Source organism: Garra rufa, chromosome 10, assembly GCF_049309525.1.
Source record: "Garra rufa chromosome 10, GarRuf1.0, whole genome shotgun sequence".
In the NCBI taxonomy this organism is placed as follows: Eukaryota; Metazoa; Chordata; class Actinopteri; order Cypriniformes; family Cyprinidae; genus Garra; species Garra rufa.
In genome coordinates this window covers 11,591,896-11,613,408 of record NC_133370.1, presented here as the reverse complement: position 1 = coordinate 11,613,408, position 21,513 = coordinate 11,591,896, and the positions used below count along the sequence as shown (strand labels likewise).

Here is a 21,513-nt window from a genome sequence, read left to right as displayed (position 1 = left end):
ATGTACTCATTTGTGTTGCATGCTTTTCAGGAGGAATCAATACATAAAACTTTGGACAAAGCCTTGCAGGCAGCTTTTCTGATGAAGCAGACCACAGACAGGATGGCAGACGCTCTCTCTGCTGACCTGGCCAAAGCTCAACTCCAGAGGAAGTTACAGGGCCTACATCCTCTCAGAAGCAGAGTGGGCAGTTAGATGTACTGTAATTCATACAGCATTTAATGTATCTGCTTTTACACATTTATTTATTAGTGTTTGGGGTTTTGCATTGTCAAATAAAAAACGACCTGAAAGTTTGTCTTTTGCAATATTTGTAATAACGATCATGACCTATAGGGGGCAGAATAGAACCTACTTACACAATACTTACAATGTGTGATGCAATTATGACCAGATTAGCAAAATTCCAGAATACCCCGTCTCTAGTATAATGTATCATAAAACACCTAAGGATTTCCTCTCCGTCATCACATAACAGCATGTTAGAAGAAAAAGGTGAGTTTTAGCGAAACTAGGGCTTTTCAGTGTTAAATTCCAATACGACTTCCGTCAGCTTCATAAGACTATCACATTTTTCCTCTTAGCTGAATGTCTCACTTGAAACTCCCGTGGCATCATCCACTGCCAATCACAGACAAAAACAACGCTGCTCAAGTTTCTGCCAATATCAAGAGTGTGTGTGTGGTAAGCCTCTGGTCATTGCTATTGTTAATGTAAAGCAGCTTATGCTCCCTTGTTTGTGTAGAATAAATATTCAGCTTTGTTGACCGCAAACAACTGCCACTATTTAATGTAGAGGCAGACTGCAACGTCACGTCTGTGTAAGGATGAAACTGGAGGCAATGTTATATTTGAATTTTGAAAACCTGTCATTTTTTCCCTCCAACTAACTAGTAATATACAGTACTTTCTTATGTTCTGTTGTTGTTGTTGTTGTTGTTGTTTTTACATTGATTTGATTTGAATTTACTAAAAAAAAATTACAAATGTAACACATGAACATTAATCATATTAATCCAATGTATCTCAAACCTCACTGGACAGTTTTCACATTTATATAAAAAATAAAGATCAGTTTTACCATTAGTTTTTATAAAAAACTTCTCTTCTTAAAGACTAATCTTCATCTGAGGATACATTACAAATTTGTTACGTTATTCTGTGTGAAACCTGTAAACTGTTTCTGCAGGCTGCTTCTCACTGTGACAGCAAGAATGAGAGAAAGCGAAATCTATCACAAACAGACAGAAGTCATGTGTAAACTTGTCAGTCCCAGCAGTACACAAGGTTTGACTGAAACCTTTGAATGGTTTAAATATCACTCTAGCCCTTAAGACATGACACCACAGGTGAATAGAGTTATTTTTTTAACTTACAGACATCACCATACTTCCCCAGGCAATCACAGTACATTAAACATTACATTTTGTATTACAAGCTTTCCAAAATATTATGTTTAAATAGGAAAATGTTCAAATTAAAAATGCACTAATTTACATACTATATCCAGAAATCAGTTAAAGGTTTTAATAGAACATATTTTGTGTATCTTTTTATCTCTCCATTATTCAGAAAATACTGTCAACAGTCCAAAAAAAGAAAAAAAAAAGAAAAAAAAAAAGAAATTCACCATATTTTTTAAGAATAAATATAAAACAGGTGAATTATATATGAACAAACCACTCTGTAAAATAATTTAGAATATACACTACAAGTCAAAAGTTTTTGAACAGTAAGATTGAAAAGTTTCTAAAGATGTCTCTTCTGCTCACCAGGCCTGCATTTATTTGATCCACAGTACTGCAAAAACTGTGAAAAATTGAAATATTTTTACCATTTAATATAAATGCTTTCTATTTTTATATATTTCACAATAGTATTGCTTGTGCTGTATTTTGGATCAAATAAATGCAGGCTTGGTAAGAAGAAGAGACTTTTTTCAAAAACATAAAAAATCTGATAGTGTAGATATGCAATGTTGCTACTTCTTTTTAAAAAGTAACTTGTAAGTAAAGTAATGCATTAGAATATTTTATAAATGCATTACAATATATATACAAAGTGATGCATTACAATATTGTGTTACTCCCTATAAAGTTAGTAACTGCATTACTTAGTTACTTTTTATGTAAAATAATGCATAGCATTACTTTTGAGTTACTTTTTTCACCTGAGCTTGTCTTGCTTATTTATTTTAAATAACTTAAAACAGCCTTTATAGATAGATATGTACTGTAACTAAAATCTGTACAAGCAAATAGATAAAATAAAACACTCAAATGCATATTTTGGATGTTTTCTGTCCACTAGCTTGAAAACCTAGACATTAAAAAAGACATGTTATAGAAGCAAAAGCAAAGTATTCAAAAGTAACATACGGGCTATTCGTATTGAAAAAAACATTAGTCATTAAAACAAATTTTTACGAGAGAGACATGGCTATATATGTTTAAGTTTCAGATTTTTGTTTTAATTGTTGTAAGCATACTACTTATTCTTGTATAACGCCACTTTCAGTCTCTCACTGGGAGAGTTCAACTGTAAACAATCTCCCATAGCAATTTCAGTGTAAAATACAGTAACTTTAGAGACACTTAAAATGAAAAGGTCAAATGCACATATCAGATGTCCTTCTCTCATGACTCCAATGAATATGCTACAACTCTGATGCTCCATTCTCTATTGAAAACCCAACAATGCTGCGGCAAACGCAACCTATCTGTGACCCAGATAAGTGTGATTTACAGGGTGGGATTTTGAATTGTCTGCCTGTAGCACCCACTCCTATACTAAATGAAATTGATATGCTATTCTTTCTTTATTGACCTATTGGTCATTTTTACATACTGACTTTTTTGCCATTGTAATGAGAATGAATACAAATTCAAAATGCGTTCTGGTGTTTTTAAACATTTAATTTTATTTATGAACTAAAATACACCATAACCCTCTGCTGTTTGCTCTGAGCTGTTTAATTCTGGTCACACAAAAATGTTCATGGAACACTATGATACTGTAGCTGCTGAACCTGAATCTCACTATCAGATCTGGCTTATGAGTACCATCCTGTGCCAGCGTGGCTGTTTCATTCGTACTGAGGTTTTTTCTACTGTCTGTTTATACCCAAAGTGATGCCTATTCAATTATTTAAATAAAAATAAAATTAAAACTACCCTTCAAAAACTTGTTTTTTAATGTGTTTAAAAGTAAATAAGTATCTTATGCTTATCAAGGCTGCATTTATTTGATCAAAAATACTGCAAAAAGTTTTCTTTTTGAATTTTAAATTTGAATTTATTTCTGTGATGGCAAAGTTGAATTTTCAGCAGTCATCAGTGTCACGTGATCCTTCAGAAATCATTCTAATGTGCCAATTTGCCGCTCAATAAACATTTCTTTTTATTATCAGTGCTGAAAACGATTGTGCTGCTTAATATTTTAATGGGAACTGTGTTAGACACTTTTCTAGGATTCTTTGATAAATAGAAAGTTCCAAAATAAAACCATTTAATTGAAATATAAATCTTTTGATACAGTATTTCACAAAAGTGAGTACACCCCTCACATTTCAGCAACCATTTTACTCTTTACACTTCTCAAGGGACAATACTATAGAAATTAAACTTGGATATATTTTAGAGTTGTCAATGTGCAGCTTGTATAGCAGTATAGATTTACTGTCCTTTGAAAATAACTCTAAGCCATTATTGTCAAAAAGGCTGACAACAAAAGTGAGTACACCCTTAGCGATAACAGCAGTATGTTGTTTAACATGCAAAGCCACATGTCCTATTCATTATGTTTATGTTTTTGTCTGCTTGACAGGACCATACAAAGTTGTGTATCTTGAATTAGAGCAGTTAAAATTTGGTGCCTTAAGAACAATTCTCTCATACGGACCACTGGATGTTCAACATGCCATCTCATGGCAAAGAACTTGAGAATTTGAGAATTAGAATTGTTGCTCTCCACAAAGATGGCCAAGGCTATTAGAGGTTCAGTAACACCCTATAACTGGGTTACACTATGGTGGTCAGGGTCATACAGAGGTTTTCCAAAATGGGTTCAATTCAGAACAGGGCTTGCAAAGGTCGAACAACGAAGTTGAGCACTCATTCTGTGCGTCAGGTGCAGAACCTGGCTTCAAAAAACACATGCATGAGTGCTGCCAGCATTGCTTTAAAGGTTGCAGAAGTAGAAGCTTGTCAGTGCTCAGACCATACGCCGCACACTGCAACAAGTCGGTTTGCATAGGCGTCATCCCAGAAGGAAGCCTCTTCTAAAGCTGGCTCACAAGAAAGCCCGCAAACAGTTTGCTGAAGACAACCTGTCTAAGAGCATGAATTACTGCAACCATGTCCTGTGGCCTGATAAGACCAAGATAAACTTGTTTGGCTCAGATGGTGTCCTGCATGTGTGGCAATCACTTTTGTGAGATACTGTAAATGTATTTTCTGTCACTTTTGATCAGTTTAAAGGAAAAGTTCACTTCCAGATTTTTTTTTACAGGTAATTTACTTACCCTTTGTCATCCCAGATGTTCATGTCTTTCTTTCTTCTATTGTGAAGAAAAACATTGGAGAAAAACATTTCAGGCTCTAAACCATCCCAGCCGAGGAATAAGGGTCTTATCTAGTGAAACAATTGGTTATTTTCCGAAATTGACAATTCAAATACTTTTTAACCTCAAATACTCATCTTGTCTAGCTCAAATACTCATCTTGTCTAGCAAGAAAGAAAGACATGAACATCTTGGATGACAAAAGGGGGGGTGATTATCTGTAATTTTTTCTTTTGGAAGTGAACTTCTCCTTTGATGAATGTTTGCAGAATAAAAGTATTAATATCTTTCAAAAACAAAAACAAATTCTTATTTTTAAGGGATTCAACTAAATTCCCTAAGCACTGGCTATCATAACATCAGTCATGTTGATGGCTGTATACATAACATACATGACTAATGTTTGCCACAACACCCCTAAGCTGGAGCAACCTAAACCAGCGTTAATTTGTTGCGCTATACAACTTGAATTGAAACTATTCCTGCTTTGGTTTTGAAATTCCTAGATGTCCCCCAGAAAGGAAAAATAAGCTCTGTAAGATATATACTAAAGCATGTCATGTTACACTGACAGGAATTAACCACAGATTTATGGCTTTTACATTTCCTCTGGTCATTAAGCAACACAGATCTTTTGACACTGATATTACAAAGACACATTTCATCTTCGTCTCTCACAACAATCTATGTTCTTTAAGGAAAACTTCTGCTTAGATCTCTGGCTTCTCTCATGTTCCTGCTTACAAAAATGACCCCAATAATCTCACGCATGGCTAGCATTTCAGAATAATACCATCAACTGTTTTCAGACTTGTTAAGCCATCAAGCCCAAAATCAAAAGTCTGAGGTCTAATTATTAACTCATTAAATTAATACCAAATTATCTAAGCTATCCATTCATAGCTCTATTTCTCCAATAAAATACAACAATTTAAGGTGAAACATCTGAGGAAAAAGTACTAAAACAACATATGTGATCCTACACCACAAAACAGTTTTAAGGGTCCATTTTTGAAACTTAAAGCTGAATAAATAAGCTTTCCATTGATGTATGGTTTGTTAGGATAGGGCAATATTCAATATACAGATTTAAAAATCTGGAATCTGAGGGTGCAAAAAAAATTTAATATTGAGAAAATCCCCTTTAAAGTTGTCCAAATTAAGTTCTCAGCAATGCATATTACTAATAAAAAATTAAGTTTTGATATATTTACAGTAGGAAATTTACTAAATATCTTCTTGGAACATGATCTTCACTTAATATCCTAATGATTTTTGGCATAAAAGAAAAATGTATCATTTTGACCTGTACAATTGGCTATTGCTACAAATACACCTGTGCTACTTATGACTGGTTTTGTGTTCCAGGGTCACATAATTACAGTTTTTTTTTTTTTGCTAGAAAATAATATTTTATTCTACTTCAAAAATTCATGTTTAATCCAGAGCATTACTTGCTGCTTCTTTGTACGTATTTGGAAAATGTACAACCAATATCCGAGTGAAATTTGTTTTTAGTGGCAAGCATTCAGCAATAAAAATGGGTTGTTATTCAAGTACGTAATACGATAAGTGCCTCTTCAGATTTGTAGTCCACTTTCTTAGTTCATAATAGAGAATAATACCAATGATACTATTTTATTCTAAAACATTACCTCTTATAAGTTTATATTTAAAATGGAACATTCAACATCTTGTGTATTTGACAGACAATGGAACAAACAATCCTGAACAGCCCATTCTCCAGCAGAGTGGATCTTTTTGTCTATCCTCAAGTGTATTGATGCGTACCTGTGCCGTTCTTCAGCGCTGATAGGTCCAGTCTTCCTCTGTGACAGAGGGAGGGGGTACACGTGAACACTCAGTACTCCCAGAACAATAAAATACCTGTTGGACGGTAATAGAGAGAGAAAAAAAAAAAACAGAACTTAAGCCTCAGCTATTACCCTGCAGAAATAGAGAGTCAAATCAGAAGAACGAAGTGTGCCCTAAAGGCAGCTGATCAGCATCAAATTTGAGGCATGGAGTCGAAATATTTACTTTATCTTTCTAATATCTTATTGATTATTACCGTGCCACAGGTAAGAATAAAAATTTGGCTTCTTTATTCATGCAATAAGTTATGGTTTGGGTACACTTGCTGGAAGACAGTTTAAATGTGTCAGTGTATTGAATTTGCAATGAATAAACAATAGTCTTTTTTATTACACTACTGTCATGTAATGTCATGTCTAGTAGACACTTTCATATGGGATATGAAAAAATAGCTCTGGATCTAAAATCTGTGCTGAGTGATGCTCAAATAAGCTTCCTTGGTCACTAATGGCACATAATACCTTATGACAGAGTAATAGTTGGCCCTGAAATAAGCAAAGAATGGATGCTTTCTAACATTTTAATACATTTTAAAAGTAATTTGTTGTATTTCTGCTCTTAATTTACAGATTTGCAAAGCACAAAATGGTAGGAAATCTTTTAATATTTTCATAACTGGGTCATGCATTAAATGGGTGCATTTTGCCTGAGACAAACTTTTCTATATATGTTATAGATATTATTCTGCAAACATCCACAAATGTTTGGTTTATGTCCCAATGAAGATGACTTTTTGTTCTGTTTCCAAGCTGTTCTAGTTACAATTAAAATTAAATGTGAAATATACGCTTGTATTTAGTAGTTGTATAACTAATTTTGTAAAATTGTAGTGTTGTCATCCTTTCAGGACATTCTTTTCAGTTTAAAGAATTAGCAAGGTGACCCTTTTTAAGTTAAAAACGGTCAACTTGTCAAATCTTTCAACAGGCTAAAACTCACTTTTTCAAAATTTACAAGGCTACCATTTTGAGAAATGAATTGAATTTAAATGAATTGTAAAAGTATTGAAATTATATCCTAACCGCTTTTCTCTGCAGACATCACGTTATCCGTGTTCACCGTCACCTCCAAAAGTATGACGGTCCGTTGGAGCGGACACACCGGGGCAAGCTCGTACAAAATCACCGCCACGCCGAAAAACTCCCCAGAGCCGTCGGTTTTCGCGCAGTTTAGCGGCAGCACGGTAATGGGCTCCGTTAACTCGTTGTCCCCAAACACGGTGTACAGGATGCGGGTCGAAGCCATGGACAACGCGGTGAACGTGCTGAGCAGCGCCGAAACGGAGGAGACGACAGGTAGACTTCTGCAAGTTTGTGCTGTTGGACAACAGAAAAGTTCACTTTTTTTAAGCAAATATAAAAAAGTTAATAATTTAACTATTCATTTATTAGACACATTTCAGTAAATGTTTAAATATAAATAATATTATATAATAAATATTGTATATTTTTACATTTACACTACCAGTCAAAAGATTTTTTTTTAAACAAGTCTCTTTTGCTCACCAAGCCTGCATTTATTTGATCCAAAATACAGCAAACGCAGTAATATTGTGAAATATTTTTACTATTTTAAATAACTGCTTTCTATTTGAATAAATTTTAAAACGTAATTTATTTCAAAGCATAATTTTAGCATCATTACTCCAGTCACATGATCCTTCAGAAGTCATTCTAATATTTAAACATTATCTAATAATTTGATGCTTATTTTATTATTATGTTGAATTATGTTTTTCAGGGCTCTTTGATGAATAGAAAGTTCAGAAGAACATCTAAAATATAAATCTTTTGTAACATTATAAATGTCTTTATCAATACTTTTGATCAATTTAAAGCATCATTGCTGAATAAAAGTATCAATTCTATCTTTATAAAACAAAAGCTATTTATTTCAGATATAAGCCGATCCTTGAATCTTTTTATTCATCAAAGGATCCTGAAAAATGTACTCAACTGTTTTAAATATTGATGATAATGATGATAATATGTAATAATAATAATAATAATAAATGTTTCTTAAACAGCAAATCAACATAATAAAATGATTTCTGAAGAATCATGTGACTGGAGTTATGATGCTGAAAATTTAGCTTTGATCACAGGAATAAATTACACTTTAAAATATATTCAAATTGAAATCAGTTTTTTTAAATGGTAAAAATATTTCACAATATTACTGTTTTTGCTGTATTTTGGATAAAAAAAATGCAGGCTTGGTAACCAGAAAATTCAAAAACTTGTAACTGGTAGTGTTTAATTAAATTATTAATTTATTAAATAATTAAATGTTTAAAATCAAATGAATAATTACATTTTATGTAACTTACCACTTTAAACTACAGTCGATTAAAAATCGTGGAAACCAATGTAAAAACACTTTAAGTCACAATCTTGACGAGGAGAATTATGAATTTTACTTAATACATTTTTATGTGTTTGTTTATACTAAGTAAATTATTATTAAATATTATAATAGTACTTATTAAAAATTAGAAAATGTAAAATCAATTCATATTTATTTCTAGAAAATAACATATTTATTCAAATTGAATTTATTTATTAATTATTATTATTATGTTTTTGCATTGTGTGCCATCAGCTCCTGAGGTTCCCCTCATATACCAGGCTTACTCCAAACACAGCGACAGCATCACAGTGGAGTTCGGTGTGGTGTCTGGTGCCACCAGCTACATCATTCGGGCCGAGAATGAGGATGGGTTCTTCTCTGAAAGCCTGGTTAACACTTCACCTGGGACAGTGGTTGGTCTCCAGCCATACACCCAATACACCCTCAGCGTGATGTCCGTCAACACTGGGGGCAGGAGTCAGCCTTCCCTATCTGTGAATGCTAGAACAGGTAAACTGACTATAGACTGTTATTAAAACACCTTTTGCTTGATTTAAAAATGCCTTTCGATTAATACACGTCCTAGATGGTTTAGGCGGTCCCCGAGTCTTTAACTGGTTTCCTGCTCAACTAGCTGGTCTGTCAGCCTAATCAACTAAAAAAACAAACCCAAAACCTCTATAAAACCATCAAACCACACAAGACTAGCATGCCGGCCAACTCAAACTTATAAAATCTTACTAGTTTGAGATGTTAGTTCAATACATATATCCTTCAAAACAATTAATCAGTTTAAGTTACAAACAGTTTACTACCATTCTTTACTGATTTAATACTGATTGTAGAAAGCGTAGCACTCCACGGCATAACTCTACAAAGCTTAAATAAAAGTCTACCTTGTAGCCATCCAACCAAGACAGACAGTTTTATATAAAACTCATTTACTAAAGATCACACACTATAGAATAGAAGGAAACTTGAGCACTATTCCCTGTTTGGTTGACAATGACTTGGTATTTTAAACCTGTAACAATAACACAGTATTGTTTACTCCAGCTATTGTGCAGAGTTGGTACCTCTGGCTCCACAGACTGTTGACGGTAACGCCACCTTTAGCTGGACTTTATACCCAAAACTGAATGAAAAGATAAAACCATGAGAACTAGGCTGTCGCCTCTCCCCAAGGAACAACTTTGACGTAACATAAGAGGGACGGGTTTCATAAAGTTTCATTTATAACTAGAGGTCGACCGATATTGATTTTTACCGATACCGATAGCTAGGTTGGACCACACTGGCCGATACCGATTAATTAACCGATAGTTTTTGAAAATGGATACTGAACAGCATTAAAAATAGTGATCTACTATTTTTTTTAAATACTAAACCATACTTTGTAAATGAATAAAAATATTATTTATTATATATTGATAATTAAAGTTATTTCATAGTTCATTAATGTTAAAAAAAATCAGTAAATGTTGAAATTAACACACTCTAACAAGGAACAACACTTCTATTCTACAGCTTTCATTAATCTTAGTTGATGTTACAAATGGACTCATTGTCATCTTTACATTTTAACAATATGTAAAATTGCAGGTTCTACGCTTTTTGTTTATATTTGCCATCTTAAAATTACGATTTTCAATATTAACTAAATATAACCATGCCTCACATTCTCAGTTTTCAATGCACATTGCACCATTTTCATATATATAAAATTTATTTTGAGCAAAATTTACTTTTTTTTTATTATATAAGCAGGCTACTTTTTTTTTAAACATTTACTTATTTAAAATAAGCGTTCTTTAAGTGTCGGCAAGTTTACAGAAAATAGTTATTGTTTTTTCTTTTTCGTTTGATTATTACCGATGAGATCACAGACAGTCGCTGCTTTAACCGGCTGCATTCAAACGAATGCACAGATTTATTTCGATGTATCAGATGTTTTGTCCTGCTCTGAAAACAGAACTGACTGTGTGTACATCGAAAGTATTCGAAAATCCATGTGCATTTAACCTCTTCTGCAAACAAGCTTTTTAAGACGAACAGACACAAAGAGAAAGTGAAAGTCCGTCAGTGCGCGAGTTTAGTGCATCTTATAGTACTGCATTACAAACAGCAGAAATGAAGGCATATCTAAAGTAAAACACTGCGATTGAAAGCTCACACTGTCAAACAATGCACACGTAGCTTACAGTGCAAATTCTGTGCAACGAAGCCTGCCGCGTTTCTGGCGCGCACACGTGCCATGTGAGGGAAAAACACAAGCTCAACCGGACAAAAGTGCAGCGCTGCGTTGCGCGGACAACTGGCAGGTATCTCTCTCTCTCTCACACACAAGACGCGTCGCGTGTAGTTCAAGCAGAAATCTAAAACAGTTTATTTAATCACCAAACGGGCAAATGTTTACCTCCAGAAAGATCAAAAAACCAGCAAAGGTTAGTCTAGACAGATTAAACGGAAAGAGAAACTGCGATCTATATCGTTAATTGCAGCCATTTCAGAAACAATTTATTTTCTGTTTTACATTTATGTTTAAATATTATTTGTTTGTGATTGTTTCAGTTTAATATATTAATTACGAAAGAAGTTTGTGTTATTTGTAAATGTCGGACGTGGTATGAATTGGACGAAAATACGCCGGGAGAATTGGAGAAGGTCAATTTGACCACTTCGTACGTTTTTATTTGTGGAAAATCCCTCCTTAAACGAATTTCGTTTTGTATAATTTTTATCTTAATTTTTAATATACATTTCTGTTAATCAGTTATTTAAATCAAATAAGAACAGGAAAATGGCATTGTGAAATAAAGTGCGTAACAAGATGCAAGCCTATGCGTTAAGGGCCTGAAGAAAAGGCTAAAACATAAATTATAGTTCTATATGAAGCATACAGACATTATTAGCGCTTCAGAAATACAAATATTTTGCTGAAATGCACAATACTCAATCTTCCAGCCCAGGGTCAAGTCTTTATGAACATTAACAATGATTTTGGACAGATATGATGTAATGTAAAACTATGGCGCGCTGTGACTTGGCAGGATTCTGTCGGCTGAATGAACACAGTTTGCTTTCTCATGTCAGGTCTTTAAATCTACAACTTTGCTGGCTAAAAATATGACTATAAATCAATACAAATATATGGTAACAATCCTGACATTAAACATTGGTCTGTGGCTTAACCTCTACTCTAAGACAGCGGAGCATGAGCGCTTCAGCAAAGAACGCAACTCGGAAAAACTATCGGCAAGGGTTTTTGCCGATAACCGATAGCTCGGCCAATCAACTATCGGTGCCGATTAATCGGCAAAACCGATAGATCGGTCGACCTCTATTTATAACAACAGAACTTACACTCTATCTCATTTCACCCAGCAGACACACTGCAGGTTATTTTCATCTCAAGATCCTGTATCTGTCCGTATCAGACATCTATACTGGTATAATTTTAAAACTAATCTACACATAAGTACTGGCACATCTTACAATAAATATTTTTCCCCATAAAATAGTATATAATATATTAAGGAATAGCCCACCCAAAAATAAAATTTCTGTATGATGTTATTTTTTCTGTGGAACACAAAAGAAGGTATTTACAAGAATGCTGGTAACCAAATGGTTTCAAGTCCTATTGACTTCTATAGTATGGACAAAAATACTATGGGAGTCTATGGGACCCAAAACTGGTTACCAACATTCTTCAAAATATCTTATTTTGTGTTCCACAGAAGAAAGAAACTCATACAGGTTTAGAATGGAATAAGGGTGAGTAAATTTTATATTTGGGAAGACTCCTTTTAAGTTGCACAGGATTATTTCAGCTGTAATGATCGAAGCTCACCACTAGGGACAATAATTGTTTAGTCTCAACATGTGATGATGCTCTTGCAGTTATTAAAAGTCTTTTCCCCCTCTTTTTGCAGTGTTGGTAGCCCCAGATGTCATTTCCAGCTCCCCCAGCAGTGACATTGTCATGATAGAGTGGGATCCAGTGGATCATGCTGTGCTATACAGCCTGGTCATGACCATGGAGGGCTCAGACGTGCGAGTCAGACTCAACACGTCTGAGACCAACGTGACCTTCACTGACCTTCAGCCGGGCACCACCTACACCATCAAGGGCAATGCCTGGGATCCAGATGGTAACCAAGGAGATGTCTTCACTGTCTACCAAATCACACGTAAGGACTTTATAGTATTTTAAACAGTATGTATTCACACAATGCATTTTATTTGAACCCTTTCCAGCAATGCCCGTATGATTTTGAGATCATTAATTAAAATGATTCATTAAGAGCCGGGGGTGTAAACTTTTGAACAGAATGTTTAAGATGATGTGTACATTTTTCTTATTTTGCCTAAATATCATCGTTTTTTTCATTCAGTACTGCCCTTCAGAAGCTACAGAAGATACATTTTCCCAGAAGATAAAATAAGTTCAATTTTACTCTGATCTTAATGCTCTTAATGCATATTTTTACTTTCTGAAGCATCAGTGAACGTTTGAAACGTCTGTAATAGTTGCATACAAGTGTGAAAAGATGAATCTCAAAATCATACAGTGATTGTTCAAAAGGGTTCAAAAACAAGAAAATGATTAAAAAAAAAACCAAAGAATTCATGGGACCTGAAGGATTTTTCTGAAGAACAGTGGACGGTTTAACTGTTCAGAACAACTATGACTATACAAACACATCTGTGAATAAATCAGGTAATGCCACAGTATTGAGAATCAAGTGTTATAAACTTTTGAACAGAGTCGTTCTAATAAATTCAACTATTATTTTCTCCTGTGGACGATATGTTAATATATTTCATGTGAAATATCTTATTCAGGTCAGTACTAAATAAAAAATAACATGCTTTTTGTATGACCCCACTTATTTTGATAAAATAATTAACATTTTGCAGATTCTGCAAGGTGTATGTAAACTTTTGACCTCAACCATATCACATTCTCCGGCTTTGCTAGAATTAATTCAAAAGTTACAGGCCAACTGGCGAGTAACACTGTTTCACATACTCTGATATTTACTCACATTTGCCACTTGGCAAGTGTTAACTTTAGGCCCTTAAAGGAACACTCCACTTTTTTTGGAAATAGGCTCATTCTCCAACTCCCCCCAGAGTTAATAAGTTGAGTTTTACCGTTTTGAAATCCATTCAGCCGTTCTCCTGTTCTGCCGATATCACTTTAAGCATAGCTAAGCATAGATAATTGAATCCTATTAGACCAATAGCATCGCGTTCAAAAATGACCAACGAGTTTTGATATTTGTCCTATTTAAAACTTGACTCTTCTGTAGTTATATAGTGTACTAAGACCAGTGGAAATGCAAAGCTTCAATTTTCTAGGCTGATAAGATTAGGAATTACACTCCCTTTCCGGCGTAATACTCAAGGAAGTTTGTTGCCATAATAAGGCCGAAGCAGGAGCAGTAATACCATGCAAAAGCTAAACTAGCTGGGAACTCATTTCTGATAATACTCCGCCTGCTTCGGCCATATTACGGCAGCAAACTTCCTTGACTATTACGCCGGAATGGAAGTATTTCCTAATTTTATCAGCCTAGAAATTCGCAGCTATGCATTTCCACCGGTCTTAGTACACGATATAACTACAGAAAAGTGAAGTTGTACATACAACAAATATGGAAACTCTTTGGTCATTTTTGTACGTGATGCTATTGGTCTAATAGGATTCAATGATCTATGCTAAGCTATGCTAAAAGTGATATCGCCAGAACAGGAGAATGGCTGAATGGATTTCAAAACGGTAAAACCCAACTTATTAACTCGGTAGGGAATTGGAGAATGAGCCTATTTCCAAAAAAAGTGGAGTATTCCTTTAATACAGGTTGGAACAACATAAGGGAAGGAATAAGATGACAGAATTTAAATTCACAAATTTCCTTCACTAATCTCTCTGTCCGCTGTCTACAGGTCCTACTATTCCAGGAGATGTGCAGGTTCAGTTGACGCCGGGTCGCTCGATCGATCTGGCGGTGTACTGGCAGATAGTCCGTGGTGCAGACGGATACACTGCTGTGAGCTCAATGGGCCAGAACTGCAGCTCCTCCTTAGACGCCTACTGCATAATCAGTCCCCTCAGCTGCAGCCAGAACCACACCATCACCGTCACAGCAGAGAACGAGGCCGGACCTAGTGAACCTTCAGCTCCACAGGACCTTCTCACCTGTATGTTTCACTCACACATGAATGCACACATGCAAAAACACACATACGCATTAATAGAGTTGAGCAGTTGGCTGTTGTATACTTTAAATTCTTTTCAGTCCCGTGTCCTCCTGAGTCGGTGTGGATCGAGGAGCCGACCACCGGGAACTGTTCCGTCTCGTGGTCTGTGGTGCCGTGGGTGGATTACTATATTCACTATATGAAGAGAGATGATGGCTTAGAGGAAAACTGCAACACCACTGGCACCACCTGCTATTTCCAATGCACATGTGGATACACGTACCTCTCAACCGTGTTCTCTTACAACCTGGCTGGGACCAGTCCACCGGGTCTAATAGTCAACTATACTACAAGTTTGTATTTCATACACATTTATTTAACAGATGCCTTTATCTGAAGTGATTTGAACAGTTTTGCACAAGAATATTGGTATGAAATGACATGTATCTCTCCCTGTCCTCAGTCCCGTGCTGTCCAGACAATTTGTCAGTGTCTCTGATTTCCACTGAGACTTTAGAGATCTCGTGGTCTCCAGTTCGAGGAGCTGAGTTGTATGAGACGATCGCTGCAGATGGAAGCGAATGGATCCACTGCAATGACACAGCTCCTGTGTGTGCTCTGTCTGATCTTACCTGTGACAGCATGTACAGTGTGGTGGTGCGGCCCTGCAGTGAGATACAAGGATGCAATAACACTTGTAGATCACATACACGCCGGACAGGTACGCACAGAAATACTCATTTCCACATGAACCCGCAAGATATGCCACAAACAAGAAGTACCATGGTAGTACTATGTTTTATATATTCATATAATACTAGTAATAATAATAATAATTATTATTATTAGCTCTTCATAAAACAAAAAAAGTACCATGGTAGTTCCATGTTTTGTTGTATATTTACAATAGAACTTTCCATACAATGTACAATAATGTAACGGTTATTGAAGTTGTATAAATACAAATTCATATACAAACACAACTGAATTTACTTGGAGTACTTTTAAAAATACCATGGTATAATAATAATAATAATAATAATAACAATAATAATAATAATAACAATTATTATTATTATCAAATATTGTATTTACATGGTACTTAAAGTACTTACAAAAGATTGTATAATAAAATATATAAATAGATTATATAATAAAAATAATTTATTATTATTTTAATTATATTTATATAAATATTCATAATATATTTTATATAGTACCTTTAAACATAGCTCAATGCACTTTACATAATAAAACAAAGATATAAAAAAACAAGATTTTGTTGGTATTTTTAAGTACTTTGAATACAGTGTAAATACAATAATGTTACAATTATTGAAATAGTATAAAAACTATTTCATATACAAATACAGTTGCATTTCCTCAAAGGATTTCCAAAAATATAATGGTTTAATAATAATAATAATAATAATAATAATAATTGTTATTATTAATATTAATTACAATTATTATTATTATTAGATATTATTATTACATTGTAATCAAAGTATTTCCAAAACACTGTTATAATAACATTCCTATATTACATTATTATTATTATTATTATTATTATTAAATATGAATTATATCTGTATAAATATTCATTATATATTTTATTAACAATGGCATTTTTTAAGTACTTTGAATACAATGTAAATACAATAATGTTACAGTTATTGAAATTGTATAAATACAATTTTATATACAAATACAATTGCATTACATATACTTAAAGTATTTCCAAAAATATTATGGTTATTTTATGGTTATTTAATATTTTTTATAATAAATTGTTATATTATTATTATAAATATTAATTGTATTTATATAAATGTTAATAATATATTTTATATAGTAACTTTAAATGTAGCTTCTCAATGCACTTTACATATTAAAACAAAGATGTAAAAAAAACAAGATTAAAAAAGTACCATGGTAGTACCATGTTTTGCTGTATACTTTGAATATAATGTTTGTAATGTTACAAGTATTGTAATTGTATAAATATTTATATATAATTTCATATAAAATTACATTTACTTAAAGTATTTCCAAATATATCATGGTATAATAATAATTATATATATATATTTTTATAATTATAATGATTATTATTAATATGATCAAATATTGTGTTTACATGGTACTCAAAGTACTTCCAAAACACTATTATAATAGTATTATAATCAATTATATTATAAATATTAATAATATATTCTTACATTGTACCTTTAAAAGTAGCTTCTCAATGCACTTTACATAATTAAACAAAGATATAACATCCAAGATATTAGTGTTTACTATGCCACATAAACGTTGGAATATCATGTTTTTGGTACATTTACCATAGTAGTACCATGGTATTTTTGAAGTACTTTGACTAACATGTTTATACAATAACAACAACAAAAATATCAACAATAATAATAATGATCATTATTACTGTTATCATATATTGTATTTACATAGTACATAGTAATAAAGTGCTTTATGCCATGTTATATATATTATATATCATTATGAGAGTTATATAAATATTACATAGCACCTTTAAAAGTAGCTTCTCAATGCACTTTACATATGAAAAAAATACAAAGATAATAAAAAACAAAAATAATAAAGCGTAAAAATATAAATATTATACATTAAATAAATTTCATCACCATGGTGTTTTTCAAATTACTATAGTATTGCTATAGTATGTGATCTTATCACTGTAACACAGTATCATTTTTTATGTAATTGAGTTTATTTCTCTTTTTTCTCAGCTCCCTGTGCCCCCGTGATGCTCAACGTGACTCAGGTGAACTCTTCCACGGTGGAGGTGTTCTGGATTGCCACAAACACTGAGGCTAACTACACTGTGACTGCCATGGGTCTCTCTGACTCGCTTACCTGCTCATCCAGAGGCACTTCCTGCTACATCAGTGTATCCTGCGGATCCACATATGAGGTCAGCGCCTACGCCACAACCACAGCCGGACAGAGTCTTCCCAGCTACTCCATTCCCCTGGAAACAGGTGCAGTAATGAAGCTGGAAAACATCTGGAGATAGAAAATGAATGGTTGAAGAGATATAAAAATGTCCCCTCTCTCTCTCCAGGACCCTGTTGTCCAGAGACTCTGAGTGTTGAACAGGTGACCCAGTCTATGACGAACATCACGTGGTCCACTGCCACAGGGGCGCGCTCCTATATCACCTCTTTGACATCCCCCAGAGGTCACGCCAGATGTCACACCATGGACACCCACTGCCTGCTGGGATGCATCACATGTGGCACCAGCTACAATGTGTCGCTGGAGGCCTTCAGCATTACTGGACATAAATCAGAGTGCAGTTATCACGGTTTCTCTGCAAGTGAGTAAAGTAGCTTTCTCATGACATAGTGACAGATTATACAATAATGTAATATATAACAAATTATACACACAACTACAGAACTGGTTACTAGTCATATACTCAAGTCCATCCATCCATCCATCATAATGTTTGTTTTTATATATGCACCCTTAAAAGATAGTTTCTAAAATACAATTATTTAAAATAATAATAATAAGAAGAAATTAAATAATACAATTATAAAAAAAGAATAATAAGGAATTAAATAATAAAAATTATTTAAAAAAGAATAATAAGGAATTAAATAATATTATTCTTTTTTAAAATAATTGTATTATTTAATTCCATATTATTATTTTTTAAATAATGGTAAGGAATTAAATACTATTATAAAAAAAAAAAAAGAATAATAAGAAATAAAATGCAGTTATGTAAAAAAGAATAATAAGGAATTAAATAGTACAATTATTTAAAAAGAATAATAAAGAATTAAATAATACAATTATTAAAAAAGAATAATAAGGAATTAAATAACACAATTATTAAAAAAAGAATAATAAAGAATTAAATAACACAATTATTTAAAAAGAATAATAAGGAATTAAATAATACAATTATTTAAAAAAAGAATAATAAGGAAGTAAATATTTATGTAAAAAAAGAATAATAAGGAAGTAAATAAAACAATTATTTAAAAAAATAACAATAATGAATTAAATAATACAATTATTTAAAAAAGAATAATAAGGAATTAAATAATACAATTATTTAAAAAAAGAATAATAAGGAATTAAATATTACAATTAATTAAAAAAGAATAATAAGGAATTAAATAATATTATTCTTTTTTTAAATAATTGTATTATTTAATTCCATATTATTTTTTTTAAATAATGGTAAGGAATTAAATACTATTATTTTAAAAAAAGAATAATAAGAAATGCAATAGTTATTTAAAAAAGAATAATAATGAATTAAATAATAATTATTTTTTAAAAAAGAATAATAAAGAATTAAATAATACAATTATTTTAAAAAAGAATAATAAGAAACTAAATATTTATGTAAAAAAAGAATAATAAGGTATTCAATAAAACAATTATTTAAAAAAAGAACAATAATGAATTAAATAATACAATTATTTTAAAAAAGAATAATAAGGAATTAATACAATTATTTAAAAAAAAGAACAATAATGAATTAAATAATAAAACTATTTTAAAAAGAATATTAAGGAATTAAATAATACAATTATTAAAAAAAAGAATAATAAGGAATTAAATAATACAATTTTTTTTTAAAAGAATAATAAAGAATTAAATAATAAAACTATTTTAAAAAGAATATTAAGGAATTAAATAATACAATTATTTAAAAAAAGAATAATAAAGAATTAAATAATAAAATTATTTTAAAAAGAATATTAAGGAATTAAATAATACAATTATTAAAAAAAAGAATAATAAAGAATTAAATAATACAATTATTTAAAAAGAATAATAAGGAACTAAATATTTATGTAAAAAAAGAATAATAAGGAATTAAAACAATTATTTAAAAAAAGAACAATAATGAATTAAATAATACAATTATTTAAAAAAGAATAATAAGGAATTAAATAATACAATTATTTAAAAAAATAACAATAATGAATTAAATAATAAAATTATTTTAAAAAGAATAATAGGGAATTAAATAATACAATTATTTAAAAAAAAATAATAAGGAATTAAATAATACAATTATTTAAAAAAATAATAAGGAATTAAAAATAAAAAATGGAAATTATTAAAGTGAAACACAAAATGAATCACTACAGATGGATAAATAGTAAATTTAAAAGAATCCTGAAAAAAGTATCACAGATCCCCCAAAAAATTAAGCAGTGCGACTGTTTCCATATTAGAATGATTTTTAAAGTATCATCACACTGAAGACTGGAGTAATGATTCTGAAAATTAAACTTTAAATACAGATATAAATTAAATTTTAATGAATATTAATATAGGATTTTAAAGAACTAAACAGTTGTTGGTCCCCATTGCCTTCCATAGTAGGGAAAGACATACTATGGAAATCAACGGGGACCATCAACTGTTTGATTACCAGCATTCTTCAAAATATCAAATTTTAAGTTCAACATAAGACAGAAACACATACAGGTTTGAAACGACATGAGGGTGAATAAATGATGACCGAATGTTCATTTATGGGTGAACTATCCCTATAAGAATGGTTTTAAAAATGATAGATGCAAAAACTGCTTTAAATCAATGAAAAAATACTTCCACCATTCAATCTCATTTTCCTTATCTGTAACCTCTTTCAGGCGCATGTTGTCCATCCAGCGTGAGACTCTACCGGATGGATAACAACACTCTTCGGGTGTACTGGCGCTCTGCTCCTGGCTTGTACAACTACACAGCCGACCTGTACGGTACCAGATCCAACTACACTTGCACCGCAACAAACGGGGCTCATGGATGTGACATCTCTGAGATCCTGTGTGGGGAAGTGTACACCGTTGTGGTTGCTCCCTTAACACAAGAGGGTTCGAAGGTCACATACTGCCCCAGAAGAATCTACTCAGGTATGAGATTAAGTTATTTCATCTTGAAGAGACCTATAAATGAAAAAACATATTTTAATGTTGTATAATGACATACAATATAATTTAAAATATATTTTTTAGACTAGAGACTACTGGCAAACTGTATAGAGACTGACTTCCATGTTTCCTTTTCCTGTCTTTTCAGTCTCCTGTTCTGGAAACACTGTAGGAATGGGTGTGTATTCTAATTGAAACTCATCTAGAACCATCTATTTTAATAAAATGATATATTAATAAGAATGACATATTACATATGAATTACTTTCCTAAGCATGTTTCTTATGACTCTTTCTGTGTATCTGCAGTGATCTATCGAGGCCGGAGGAGTGTGGACTAAAACCCTATTGTGAGTGATTGCACATAAATTATGACTGAATGTTTACATTTACTGTCATCGCACACAGATGCAGAGTCTCATGGGACAGATTTACCCAGGGCATCCGAAACTGGAGGCCTTTGTGTCCACCATAAGATAAAGCATATCATGTCGACATGTGGACATGTTTATTGCTGTACAGCCTGTGACAATAAAATATGATACTCATACTCTTGGGACTCCAGATGTGC

General features: G+C 32.3%; 1 protein-coding gene across 1 annotated transcript; it reads left to right on the top strand.

Moving 5' to 3' along the window:
* Window positions 1-6,582: 6,582 nt before the first annotated feature.
* LOC141344962 (fibronectin type III domain-containing protein 7-like) lies at window positions 6,583-21,283 on the top strand. The gene is made up of 13 exons (XM_073849866.1): window positions 6,583-6,642; window positions 7,006-7,024; window positions 7,474-7,731; window positions 9,038-9,295; window positions 12,721-12,978; window positions 14,741-14,995; window positions 15,094-15,348; window positions 15,459-15,716; window positions 17,764-18,015; window positions 18,099-18,353; window positions 20,665-20,925; window positions 21,092-21,121; window positions 21,252-21,283. Exons 1-13 carry the CDS (start codon window positions 6,583-6,585, stop codon window positions 21,281-21,283), a joined length of 2,451 nt encoding a protein of 816 aa, XP_073705967.1.
* The last annotated feature ends 230 nt before the right edge of the window (window positions 21,284-21,513 follow it).

Excerpts from the sequence above, each read along its gene's own strand:
- LOC141344962 (XM_073849866.1), top strand. The coding sequence starts at position 6,583 with ATGGAGTCGAAATATTTACTTTATCTTTCTAATATCTTATTGATTATT. Across the intron at positions 14,996-15,093 it reads TCCACAGGACCTTCTCACCT|TCCCGTGTCCTCCTGAGTCG; the intron begins GTATGTTTCACT and ends AATTCTTTTCAG. Across the intron at positions 15,349-15,458 it reads AATAGTCAACTATACTACAA|TCCCGTGCTGTCCAGACAAT; the intron begins GTTTGTATTTCA and ends CCCTGTCCTCAG.